At 70.3% G+C, this 12,266-nt stretch overlaps 3 protein-coding genes across 3 annotated transcripts; 2 read left to right on the top strand and 1 right to left on the bottom strand.

Moving 5' to 3' along the window:
* Positions 1–3,740: 3,740 nt before the first annotated feature.
* Positions 3,741–5,121, top strand: RHOBADRAFT_64504 (uncharacterized protein; the record flags this gene model as incomplete). Its single annotated transcript, XM_018418497.1, has 6 exons — positions 3,741–4,167; positions 4,240–4,343; positions 4,414–4,612; positions 4,673–4,765; positions 4,824–4,892; positions 4,964–5,121. Coding segments are annotated over 6 exons (1,050 nt in total), but the record flags the coding sequence as incomplete, so codon positions are not given.
* A 312-nt stretch (positions 5,122–5,433) lies between these two features.
* On the bottom strand, positions 5,434–8,188 carry RHOBADRAFT_51372 (uncharacterized protein; the record flags this gene model as incomplete). Its single annotated transcript, XM_018415805.1, has 3 exons — positions 5,434–7,665; positions 7,738–7,843; positions 7,917–8,188. The coding sequence occupies 3 exons, from the start codon at positions 8,186–8,188 to the stop codon at positions 5,539–5,541; spliced, it is 2,505 nt and encodes an 834-aa protein (XP_018273576.1). The 3' UTR covers positions 5,434–5,538.
* Positions 8,189–9,279: 1,091 nt separating this feature from the next.
* RHOBADRAFT_51371 (uncharacterized protein) lies at positions 9,280–11,244 on the top strand (the record flags this gene model as incomplete). Its single annotated transcript, XM_018415804.1, has 4 exons — positions 9,280–9,381; positions 9,466–9,884; positions 9,950–10,338; positions 10,495–11,244. 4 exons carry the CDS (start codon positions 9,280–9,282, stop codon positions 11,094–11,096), a joined length of 1,512 nt encoding a protein of 503 aa, XP_018273575.1. The 3' UTR covers positions 11,097–11,244.
* Between the last annotated feature and the right edge of the window lie 1,022 nt (positions 11,245–12,266).

The following is a 12,266-nucleotide window of genomic DNA, read 5'->3' as shown; positions in this document are numbered from 1 at the left end:
CGACACCGACGACGACACGACCGAGACGCTGCCGCCACCGCCGCCGCCTCTCGCCGCACGTCCCTCCTCGGCCGCGACCACGACGGCGCGCATCTCGGCGACGCTCGCGCCGTACCAGACGGCGGCCCTGTCGGGCTCGCCCCTCGTGCACTACCCGCCGCCGTACCCGCTCGCCCGCATGGCGGCCGAGGACCGCCGCGTGCGCGAGATGCGCGAGATGCGCGACAAGGAGGAGACGATGCGCATCCTGGTCGAGGAGGAGCAGGCGGCGGCGACGGCGTCGACGATCGGTGGCGGCAGCGGCGGCACGAGCAGCTTCGCAAACGGCTCGTCCATGTCGTCCATCTCGGCGAGCTCGAGCAGCGCGGCGCTCGACATGCTCGGCGGCGGCGGCGGCGAGGCGCCCCTGTCGTACGACAGCCTGAGCTCGCTCGGCTCGTTCCTCGGCGGCGTCCCGCTCCGCGACGCCGGCCGCGACACGTCGCCGCACCAGCCACACCACGCCGAGCTCGCCGTCCTGCAGCAGCCCGAGGAGCTCGCCCGGCAGAGCCAGTTCGCCGACGCCGAGGAGGAGCACGCCCTGCACCTCGCCGCCTGGGAGGCGTACCATCGCGCGCACGAGGACAGCTTCGACCCGCACGACTTCCAGCAGCTGTTCGTCCTCGAGTCGCTCGTCCAGGTGTCGCCTCGAGGCGAGCCCGTCCGCCTGTGCCGCCCGCCCGAGGTCCACTCGATCGCGTTCTACGGCGAGGGCGACACGACCATCGGCCAGTACCTCAAGTTTGCCGACGCCGCACTGCGCTCGGGCGAGCCGTGCCCGAGCCCGTCGTGCCACGAGTCGCTGCGCAACCACCGCCGCATCTTTGTCCACGACGGCCACGTCCTGCACGTCTCGTGGGAGCCGTGGAACAACGACGTCCTGCGTGGCGCCGTCGGCATGAGCACCGAGTGCCGCCACGTCGGCTGTCGCTGCGGCGGGCGGCTCGTGCGCGCCGCGACCGAGACGGTCCGCCTCAGCTTCGGCAAGTTCCTCGAGCTGTTGTTCTACCCGTCGCAGCGCCTCGCGTGCGCCGACGACGCGTGCGGCCACGACGGCCAGCTCGAGCACGTGCGCCACTGGCACTACGGCGGGATCCGCGTCGCGATCCGGATCGACAAGGTCGACCTGCGCGACGTCGTCGCCCCGCCGCGCAACGTCAAGGTCCGCCCCGACCGCCAACTCGAGCTGCGCAACGCCGAGTACCAGCAGGTCCTGCGCCGCAGCGAGGCCTTTTTTGCGTCGGTCCAGGCCCGCGTCGCCGCGTTCAAGTACGACTGCATCCCGGTCGAGCGGCTCGACGAGTGCAAGGCGGCGCTCGGCGACTTTTCCGCCCGGTGCGAGGCCGACCGCAAGGCGATCGCGCGCCTCCTGCGCTCGGCGTACGAGCACGCGCACGACTCGAACGGCACCGAGATGACGGCCGTCCGGCGCGCGCTCCAGGAGAAGAGCCACGCGTTCGACGCCGACTGGGCCAACTTCGTCAAGCGCATCACGCCGTTCGACATGCAGGACATGCGGCGCGCGAGCGTCGCCCAGCTCAAGCGCTACCTGCCCGACGGCTCGTTGCGAGGCGCGTCGGGCCCGCTCCCGCCAGCGATCGAGGTCGAGGAGCACCTCGAGGACGGCAGCAGCACCAGCGGCGACAAGTCGCCCGACTCGCCGTCTGCCGGCGACCGCGAGCGCCTCGAGGAGGGCCAGACGCAGGCCCTGCGCGACGCCGAGGTCTGCATCGACCCGCCGGCCGGTTCGTCCCTCAACTCGCTCGACGCGCTCGCCAGCTCGACCGCCGCCACCCTGCCCTCGCCTCTCGACGACACGGCCAACCTCCCTCGACCACCGCCGCTCTCGCGCACCAACAGCTCGTTCCGCCGATCGTCGTTCGGCAGCGACTTTGAGAGCGACTCGACCATCTGCGCCGACGGCGAGCCGACGACGGTCGTGCCCAGGACGACGTCGCCGTTCATCAAGCGCCGTCAACTGCCCGCCGTGGTCGACGAGACGAGCGCCGCCGAGAGCGAGCTCGACACGCCCATCTGGCAGCGGCGGCGAGGTCCGGGCGGCCAAGTCGCGTCGCTCGTCAGCGCGTACGACTCGGGCGCGGTCGGCGCCACGCTCTCGCGCGACACGACGATCAAGGCCAAGCACGGTTCGTCGCCGGCGCGACCGAGCCTGCGCCGCTCGCAGACCGAGAAGCCGCCGCCGCCGAGCCGACCTCGGGCCAAGGCGACGAGCACGTTCCACGAGACCGACAGCAGCTGTGCGTCCTCTCTTCCACTCTCTCGTCGCGTTCCCGAGCCCTGTGCGCCTGTTCCTGACACCTTGCCCACCCAGATGCGCGCATCGTCGGCGTCTCGCACCTCATGGCCGAGTCGTCGCTCTCGGCCGCCGCCGCTCGACCTTCTCGCATCCCGTCCCGCAAGCCGACCAAGTCGCTCGCGTCCAGTCCGTCCCACGAGGAGGACGACGTCGACGAGCTCGCGCGCGCACTTGGTCCAGGTCTCGCCGTCAGCACGTCGCCGACCTCGACTCGCCCGTCGTCACGCGCCAGCTCCCAAGCGCCGTCCTCGCGCAGCGCGAGTCGTGCCACAAGCCCGACGGCATCTCGACCACGCTCGGCGTTCTCGCGCGCACCCGACGGGCCGCTCTCGACGCAGCGCCCGCCGCTCAAGCCCTCGTCGTCGTCGCGCTCGACCATCAAGGGCAAGTCGCGCGCCTCGGCGCAGCTGTCCGAGTCGAGCGACGCCGGTGCGCTCAAGCCGTCGCGCGGCATCGGCCTGTCGCGCCCAACCGCGTCGACGGCCAACAAGGTGACGCGCCGCGCCGTCTCGACGGGCACGGGCCGCCACGTGTCCAACATGCGCCGGCACTTCGAGAACGTCAGCCGCCAGAACGAGAAGCAGCAGGCCATGCGCAAGCGCGCTCGGCCCATCATCACGTCGCAGCCGACCGTCCAGATCTTCGAAAACATCAACGACGCCATCAAGGAGGACTCGGACGACGACGAGGACGACAACGACGGCCCAGGGTCCGACGCCGAGTCGGGCGGCGCCGACGACGAGTTCGACGACGAGCAAGAGCCGCCTGAGCGCGACGACGAGGCCAAGCTCGCCGCCGACGGCACCTCGCCCGCCAAGAGCGCCAACTTGCGCCTTCCCGAGCCGACGACCATCGCCCCGTCCACCTCTGCCCCGACCGGCCTCGCATCGATGACCATGTCGGACGCCCTCGCTCGCTCGAGCGGCGGCGCCGACCCGGGACGCGGCCTCCTCATGCCGCCGACCGCCCTCGAGCAGCACTCGACCGCCGAGCCGTCCGACTCGGACTTTCCCTCGGTCCCGCCGTCGCCCGTCATGCCCGACTCGTTCACGTTCCCGCGCATGTCGGAGGGCGAGTCGAGCGGCGCCGAGCGGCGGTCCATCTTCAACGCGTTCTCGAGCCTGTGGAACTACCGCAACGGCGACTTTTCCCCTCTCGCGTACCCGACGTGCGTCCCGCGCTCTCTCCTCTCTCTCCCTGCCCGACTAGATGGCCACTGACTCTTGGCCTCGCAGGCTCGCGACTGAGCACGTCTACGCCGACAACCCGGTCGTGCTGCGGGACGACGAGCCGACTTCGCTCATCGCGCACGCTCTGAGGCGCGCCTCTCGCCCCCTCGCACGCCCTCGACGAGCACGACTGACTCTTCCACATCGTGCGCAGCTCGAAGCGGTACTACCAGGCGTTCGAGAACGCCAACCTGCCTCGGATTCGAGAAGGCCTCGGCGTCGCTAGCGCCGGCGACGAGCACCCGAGCGAGGTCACCTCGTTCGCGACCCAGCACGACAGCGACGTTGCGCAGACGATCGAGGATATCTTGCGCGCCTCGACGCAGCGCTCGTTCAAGCTCGGCGGTGCGTCCTCTTTTGGCTCTCTCGCACGGACCTCGTGCGCTCGACTCACGCCTTTCCCTCTCATAGACGTCGAGCTCGGCGACATTTCGGCACGCTGCACCGTCTTCTGGGTCGAGCAGTTCGAGGCCTTGCGTCGGCAGTGCGGCTGCGACAAGCAGTTTGTCGAGAGCCTGTCGCGGTGCTTCAAATGGGACGCGGCGGGCGGCAAGAGCAAGGTCGACTTCATGAAGACCCTCGGTGCGTCCCTGTCGCTCCCATGGACGTGCAGGAGCATCCCGGACTGACCCGGCTTCGCCGTCTCGCCCACAGATGACCGCTTCATCGTCAAGCAGCTGTCACGCCCCGAGATGGAGGTCTTTGCCCGATTCGCGCCGGCCTACTTTCAGTACATGGCCGACGCTCTCTTCCAGGGTGTGCGTCGCCTCCTTCCCCTCGTACTCCTCGTTGTCGCGGTACTGACCCTCGTCGCGCACGGACCGGCAGAAACCTACCGTCCTCGCCAAGGTCTTTGGCATCTACCGCATCAGCCTCGGCAAGGAGTACCGCAACGTCGACTTCCTCGTCATGGAGAACCTCTTCTACGGCCGCCAGCTCAAGCAGATCTTCGACCTCAAAGGCTCCACCCGCAACCGGCGCGCCGACGAGAACAACCCGGTCCTCCTCGACGAGAACTTGCTCGAGGGTGCGTCTTCCTGCCACACACGGTGCCCACGAACGTCCACTCACGCTCGAGCACCCACAGTGTCGCTCAAGAGCCCGTTCTACGTCCGCGAGGAGTCGAAGCAGTTCATCAAGCAGGCGATCTTCAACGACAGCCAGTTTCTCTCGGACCTGAGTGCGTTCTCTCTCGCCTCCTCCGAGATGCGCAAGGCCCTGACCCTCACCTCCTGCAGACGTCATGGACTACTCGCTCGTCGTCGGCGTCGACGCCGTCAAGTCGGAGCTCCTCGTCGGCATCGTCGGTGCGCCCCCTCTCCCTTCCCTCACTCGCGCTCGGACCCTGCCTGACTCCGCCCCTCTCCTCGTCGCGCAGACTACATCCGCACCTACACGTGGGACAAGCGCATCGAGAGCTGGGTCAAGGAGACGACCTTCCTCGGCGGCGCGTCGAAAGCCGGCGGCCCGACCGTCATCACGCCCAAGCAGTACAAGCTGCGCTTCCGCGAGGCCATCGACGGCTACCTCCTGCTCGTGCGCCTCTCTTTCTCTTTCTCTTTCTCTCTCTATGTATCTGGATTGGTGGCTAAACCTGCTCGTCCGCAGGCGCCGACGCCCTGGCTCGACCTCAAGTCGCTCCTGCCGATTCAGCCACGTCCCGACCCGCCAAAGGCCGACACCGCCTCGTCCTTTGACGGCCTCGCTACAGGTGTGGCCAATCCGCCAGTGCCGCCGCCTTCGACCAACCCTGCTCCCCCTCCCTCGGACACCTCGTCCATTGTCGCGGCGTCGCTCGCGACCATGTAGAATCTCGCTCTCTCTCTGAGTCTCTCTCTTTGTTGTTTTAGCACCAGCGCTCTGCCCAACGCAATGCAATAACGACGCGCGATGACTACTAAGGATGCGAGGTGACGAACGAGAGAGAGAGAGAGGAGAAGGAGGACGAAAAAGCTAAGAACCGAGCGGCGGGCTCGACCACGCCGACGAGAGCCGCCTGAGCGCCTTGCGCGCTCCTCCTTCCGATACCGGCGGCGACGACGACGTGCCCTCCTGACCCGCCGGCGCCCCCTCGAGCCCGATCCCAAGGCCCACGTCGCCGCTCAGGCTCGGGCTCGGGCTCGGACTCGAGCTCAGGCTCGCGCGCGACCCTTGCCGACGCTGCTGCTGCCCGAGCAGGCTCATCCTCCGCTGCGGCAGCTCGGTGAGCGTCGTCCCTCGCGCCGCGTCCTGCTTCTCGAGCGCCTCGAGCGCTCGGGCCCGCTCGTGCTCCCGGATCGAGCTCTCGCCCGGCGAGCGCCCGCCGAGCGACGGCGACGGCAGCGGCGACGTCGACGTCGACGAGGTGCGAGAACTCGCGCCGAGTGCGCTGCCGCCACCGCCAGGAGCGGCCGCCGCGAGCCTCGAGGTCGGCGGCGGGTCGAAGCCGAGGTGGACCATCTCGGCCCGGATGCGCTCGCGCTCTCGGCGGTCCTCGTCGTCCTCGAACTCGTCGCCGAACTCAACCTTGCGCGCCTGCGCGTCGGCGAGGACGAGGGGTTTGATGCCGCCGGCGCTCGGCGCGACGGCGGGCGACGAGGGCGGACCGGTCGCCGACGAGGTCGAGCGGCCGAGCGAGAAGACGGACGCGACCGAGTCCCAGACGCCGCCGCCAGACTTGCGCGGGCCGTTGACGGTCGGCGAGGCGGGCGTGGCCGAGGGCGCCGTGACGAACGAGGCGGTCGAGAGCGGGGTCGAGGGGTCCGTGCGGCGGGCAGGGGTGGAGGTGACGGCGGCGGACGGGGTCGTCGTGGTCGGCGCCGTCGAGCGGAAGAAGCCGATCGAGACCGGGCGAGGCTTCTTGTCGGGCAAGGGCGGGCCAGGCGTCCCGGGCGAGGCGAGCGGGTCGGCGGGCTTGGGCGTGTTGCGGTAGTCGACGGCGAGCACCTTCTCGAACCCTTCTTGCGAGCACACGCGGTCGACGATCTTGCTGACGTAGAGCGTGAGCGCCTTGTTGGCGTCGCGCAGCTGGCGCACCTCGTTGTGCAGCTCGACGTCGGTGGGCCCGGCGAGGCTGCCGTCGCGCTGCTGCTGCGACGCCGCCGCCTTCTTGCGCCGCCGCTCCTCCTGGCGCTTGTCGCGCCGCGTCTCCTTGGCGCGCAGACGCTCGGCGGCGCCCTCGTCGACCTCGGTCTGCTCGGCGGCCGCCTCGAGCTCGGCGGCGAGGTCGAGCCCTCCTCCTCCTGCGCCGGCGACGACCGACGCACGCTTGGCCGCGTGTCGCGAGCGCCGACGCTCGGCGCGCTCGGCGGCGACGGCGCCCGAGTGCGGGCTGCCGACGCCCTTGCTTTCGAGCAGGACGCGCTCAATCTCGTCCTCGTCGTCGTCGAGCTCGCCGCCGTCGTCGCTCGACAGCTCCTCGTCGCTGCTGAGCGGCAGCTCGCCCTCCTCGCCGACCGGGTCGAGCCCGCCGGCGAACCCGAACGCGCTCGCGTACTTGACGTCGCCCGTCGCCGCCGTACCGCCGCCGCCGCCGTGGTGCCAGTCGCCGTCGTCGCCGCCAGCGAGGCCGCTCTCGCCCCACGAGAAGCTCTGGCGGAAGAGAGCCGTCGTGCGGACCTCGCCCGACAAGGTGCGCTCGCCGAGGAGGACCTCATACGACTCGTTCTGCTCCTGCACGTCCTGGTAGACGCGCTTGAGGTCGGCCATCTCGACCTGGAGCTTGTGCAGCGTCGACGACAGCGACGAGTGCGCCGTCGTAAGCGTGTCGAGCTGGTCGCGCAGGGCGAGCTCGGCGGAGGAGGGCGACGAGGTCGACTCGGACGTGGCCGAGGTCGAGGCCGTGTCGGAGCGGGTCGACGACGCGGACGGCGATGGCGACGACGTGGCCGAGCGCGAGAGGGGCACAAAGTCGGCACGCGGCGTCTCGGGCGGCTCGTCGGCCTCGGCGTCGGTCTCGTCGAGGCGGTCGTTGACGGCTGGAGCGGGCTTGCGCGAGGCGCGACTGGGCCGCTTGCCGCCCGTCGCGAGGTTGGACAGGCGCGACTTGTAGAGCTGCTCTTGGTCGTACCAGGCCTGGCGCTCCGACTCGAACGTCTCGGACTGTGAGCACGGGCGAGAGTGAGCTCGTGCGCGAGAGAAAGGCGAGTGGGTCAAAGAGGAACGAGGACGCACCTGCTCCCGGTAGCGCTTGGTCGCGTCGCGCTTCTCGCGCTCGAGCGTGCGCACCGACGCGCGCAGCTTGTCGAGCACCTCGATGCGGCCGCCGAGCTCCTCGTCCCTGCGCGCGGGGCGGGGCAAGTCAGTCCAGCTCGACGGGTGGCCCAGGGACCGAGAGCGAAAGGGAGACGTACATCCTGGCCTGATCCGCGAGCAGCTCGTCGACCCTCGTCCTCGTGCCCTCGAGCTCCTTGTCCAACCTGCGCCGCTCGTCGCGGTCCTCCTTGCCCTCCTGCTCGAGCCGCTCGACCCTGTCGGCGACGCGCGCGTGCTCGTCCTGGAGGCGGGCGACGAGCGAGACGAGGACCTCGTGCGGGGCGTGGGCGAGCTCGTCGTCGGTGAGCACGATGAGCGGGAGGGAGGGTGCGGGAGGCGAGCTGGCGAGTGGGGGTGGGAACGACGCCATGTCGCAGGCCGGGGCGAGTCGGTGGACGAGACCGAGGGGTGCTGAGGGATGCTGAAGGCCAGGCGCAGGTCGGCCAGGCTGCTCGAGGCGTGGACGAGGTGGTGAAGGGGGGCGAGTCGCGTCGGTCGAGATGAGGAGGGGGAGCCGGCGGCCGAGGTGCGTGACGAGCCGGGGCGGTCGAGCTGGGCGCAGGTGCACTTGCGCAGTGGTGCACAGCTAGCTGCACAGAGCTGTGCGCAGCCGCACCGCGAGTGCGAGGTCGGAGCAAGTGCGATCAACCTCCAAGGCCTGGAGCGCTCGCGAAGGAGTTCCGGCGCACGCTTCCGGACTCGCTTGGACTCTCCGTTGGAGCTCTCGCACTCACGGGTCGCGTTGGAGAACAGGCAGGCAGAACTTGGCTACGCAAAGGGCGACAAGACGAGGAACGAGCGCGACGTGGCTGTGCACCAGGAGGTCGACCGACATGCACGCGCGACAGGAGTGTCTCGCAGTCCCAGCTCCTGCGTCGACCGCTCCGTACAGGCTCGTGTCGGGCGGGGCCGAGGCCAGGCAGACGTGGTGGTTCGGGAGGCGAGGAAGCTGGCCTGCGTGAGGAGGAGAGGGCAGTGGTGAGCGGGCGTGACGCAAGGATCGCCGATACGAGGCAAGGAAGAGAGAGACACTCACAAGTGACGGACAGAGCAAAAGCACGTCGGGCGAGTGTGTGACTCGCGAGCATTCGAGCGCGAGGCAGGAGAGGGAGGGACGAGGGAGGAGAGGACGGGCGGGAGGTGCAAGCCATGCACATCGCTTGCGGCAGTCTGCCAGCCTCGAAGCAGGTTTATAAAGGGTGCGGCGAGGTACGCTGCGTCCCCCCGGGTGACGGATGGCTCGAGAGCCTGCCCAGCTGATGAGAGGCGGGACGAGGAGGAAGGGACAGTGGCCACCCTCGTGGGCCGGGTCGGCGTGGGTCGGCAAGCGTGCCTGAGCAGCCTGAGCAGCCAGGCGGGTGGACTCGAGGCAGGCAGGCCGAGAGCAGAGCTGGCGTCGAGGCGAGACGAGGAGCTGATGGAAGCGACCAGACGAAGCCCTCCCCCCTCTGCTCCACCACGATGCGCCACTTCTGCCACGAGTGCCAGTACGAGGGCGACAGCTTCCCCTCCAACGCAGACGGCATCGTCTGCCCAGAGTGCCGCGGCGACTTTGTCGAGGAGGTGCGTCCTCAGCCCCTGAGCCCCACTCGCTCCCCTCGACCTCGGTCCTGCGCCCTCAGACTGACTCGCGCCCTCCCCCTCCAGATCCCCGAGGACGGCACCGCAGCCGACGATCCGCGCGACTTTGACCCAGACGACGCCGACGGGCCCGACCCGGCCGCCCTCCCCTTCTTCCTCGCCGCACCTCCAGGCGGCGGGCCGGGCGTCCTCCGCTTCCAGCTCCCAGGCGGCGGCGGCGCCTTCATCGCCCAGGCGGGCGGTGGAGCGGGCGGCGCAGCGGGAGCAGCGGCCGCGGCGCAGGCGCTCGGCGGCCTCAACCCTCTCACGCTCGCCATGCTCCGCTCGTTCGGCTTGCCCGAGCCTGCGCCAGCAGCGGGGGCGAACGGGCAGGGCGACGGCGCGGGTCGGGCGGCGCAGCAGGACGGGCAGGGGGACCAGCAGGCGGGCGAGCATGACGCTCCTCCTCACAGACCTCACCAGGTCCCGATCCGCAACCTCGCGACGTGCGTCCCCTGCTCTCTCTCTCTCTTTCTGTCGCGAACGATTCGTTGACCTCCTTCTCCCGCAGCTTCCTCGGCGAGGCTTTTGGCGCCGCCACGCCGCATCCCGCCGACGCCCCCGACAACAACCCGTTCGCCGAGGGCGGCCACGAGCGCAACCACCCGGACGCCGACGGCAACGCCGACGCGCCAGGTGCCGCTCCTCCTCGTCCCGGCGTCGGCGGCGGCCTCGGCTTCCTCGGCGCGCTCCTCAACGCGTTCGGCGGCGGCGCCCCGAACGGCGCCGGCGGGTTCGCGCTCCCGGCCAACATGGGCGACTACGCGCTCGGCGAGGGCGGGTTCCAGCAGATCCTCAACGACCTGATGGAGCAGGCGGCGGGACGCGCAGGGCCGCAGCCGGCGCCGGACGACATGATCGCCAAGCTGCCGAGGGTCAAGGTGACGCAGGAGCTCCTCGGTGCGTCTCTCGTTCTCGCCTTTCCTCTTCCTCCTTTCTCTCTTCTCTCTCACTCCCTCGTCGACGCCCCGTCCGCTCCTCGGCGTCGACGAGGGACGAGCCTTGGCCGTCGCTGCACCTTACTGACGGGCTCTCGTCCTCCCCCTCGACTCGCAGACCTCGACTCGATCACGACGTGCGCCGTCTGCCAGGACGAGTGGGCCCTCGACGAGACGGCCATCCCGCTCCCGTGCAAGCCGTCGTCGCACCTCTATCACGAGGACTGCATCGTGCCCTGGCTCAAGACGTCCGGCACGTGCCCGACCTGCCGCTTTGCGCTCGTGCCGCAGCCAGGTCAGCCCGGGTACGGCGAGGACCAGGCGCAGCCGCATTCGCAGCCGCAGCCGCAGCAAGGCGACGCCGTCCCCGGCCCGAACGCGAGCAGCGCGCCGACCCGCCCGCCGCTCCCCGGCCGGCAGAGCTCGCTCAACCCGCACTCGCCCGCGACGGCGCGCATCCCCGAGGTCGCCGGCGGCTCGAGCCTGCCTGGGAGCTGGATGTGGAGCAACGACGGCGAGGGCGAGGGCGAGGGCGATGCGGCGGACCCGGACGACATGGAGGTCGAGGGTCGGGGCGAGGAGGGGCGCGAGGAGGGGCGCGAGCGCGAGCGCGACCCGGCGGCGGCGGCGAGGGAGGCGGCCGAGAGAAGGGCGCAGGAGGAACGGCGGGCGAGGGAGGGCTCGAGCGCGGCGGGACCCATCATCGAGGATGTCGACTGAGAGCGAGCGGGACGGACGAGATGGCTTCCCTCTCTCCCTTTCTCCCCTCGCGCTTTGTCCTCTCGTCGAGCCCTCTCTGTAGCACTACTTCCTCTCTCGCTTGCACCCCTTCAGTCCCCTCGCAATCTAGCAGCTTTTCGCCTCTCTCAAAGGTCGTGAACGCGCTCGAGCGGGAGAGGAAGAAAGGCACTACGCTCTGCGACGCAGCTAAGCTACACGCCCGCCCGACTTCTTGCCACAGCCTGCTTGACCCGCGAGCTGTACCCGCACCATCTCGAGCCTGCGCCTCGCCGCCGCCGTCCTGCCGCCTGCGCTCGTGCCTCGTCCGGCTCCGCCTGCGCCCGTCTCGTCCGGGCGCGCCTCGTCGCCGATGTTGCACCTCGTCGCGGCCTCCCACGCGTCGTACTCGTCGGGAACGTCGTACGAGAGTCGTCGTGGCTGAGGTGAGGTGGCCGAGATCGAGGAAGATGGGGAGGGGAGCGCGTCGCCGCCTGCGCCATGGAGGGAGACGTGCAGGGTCGTGCAGTGCTCGGGCGAGAAGAGGGGCGACCAGTCGCTGTCGAGCGTCTCGATGGCGGCGTCGACTCGACTGGGCGCGGCGCAGGTGCGAGCGCGAGAGGAGGGGAAGTCGAGAGGTTGGAGGAGGGAGGGGTACGTCGGCGCGGATGGGTGGACGGGCGAGTGGCGCGATGACGGAAGGGGTCGAGAGTTGGACGAGGAACAGTTGTGCGGCAGGAAGGAGGGGAAAGGAGGAGGAGCGAGCGACAGGAAGGCGGCGCCGAGGTCGGAAGGGAGGAGGAGGAGCGGGTCGACCGCCGCACCGACGAGCTCGTCCCGGCTGCTGATCGCCGGGTCCGCCCTGGGCGAGCCGTCAACGCTCGCCCCGCGAGCAACCTCGAGCGTCCACCGCTCGTGCGCCTGCTCGTCAGGAGCGGCTGCGGCCGACCTCCTCCTGCTCCCCGCGCCCCTCGCCCTCACGGCGTTCCCGCCCAGCGGTCCAGCCGTGACGCTCCTCCTTCCCCTCTGGAGCTCCTCCCTCGCCGGCCGGCGCCCCCGCTCGCTGCCCTCTCGCCCGTCCTCGCGACCCGAGTTGCGCGTGAACCGGCCGCGCCCGAGGTCGACCCGCGCGCGCTCCTCCTATGGGGATCGAGAAACGATTCCGGCCCGGCA

The sequence above is a fragment of the Rhodotorula graminis genome (genome assembly GCF_001329695.1).
Source record: "Rhodotorula graminis WP1 unplaced genomic scaffold RHOBAscaffold_2, whole genome shotgun sequence".
NCBI lineage: Eukaryota > Fungi > Basidiomycota > Microbotryomycetes > Sporidiobolales > Sporidiobolaceae > Rhodotorula > Rhodotorula graminis.
The sequence above is the reverse complement of the archived record's forward strand: the minus strand, read 5'-3'. Positions and strand labels throughout refer to the sequence as shown.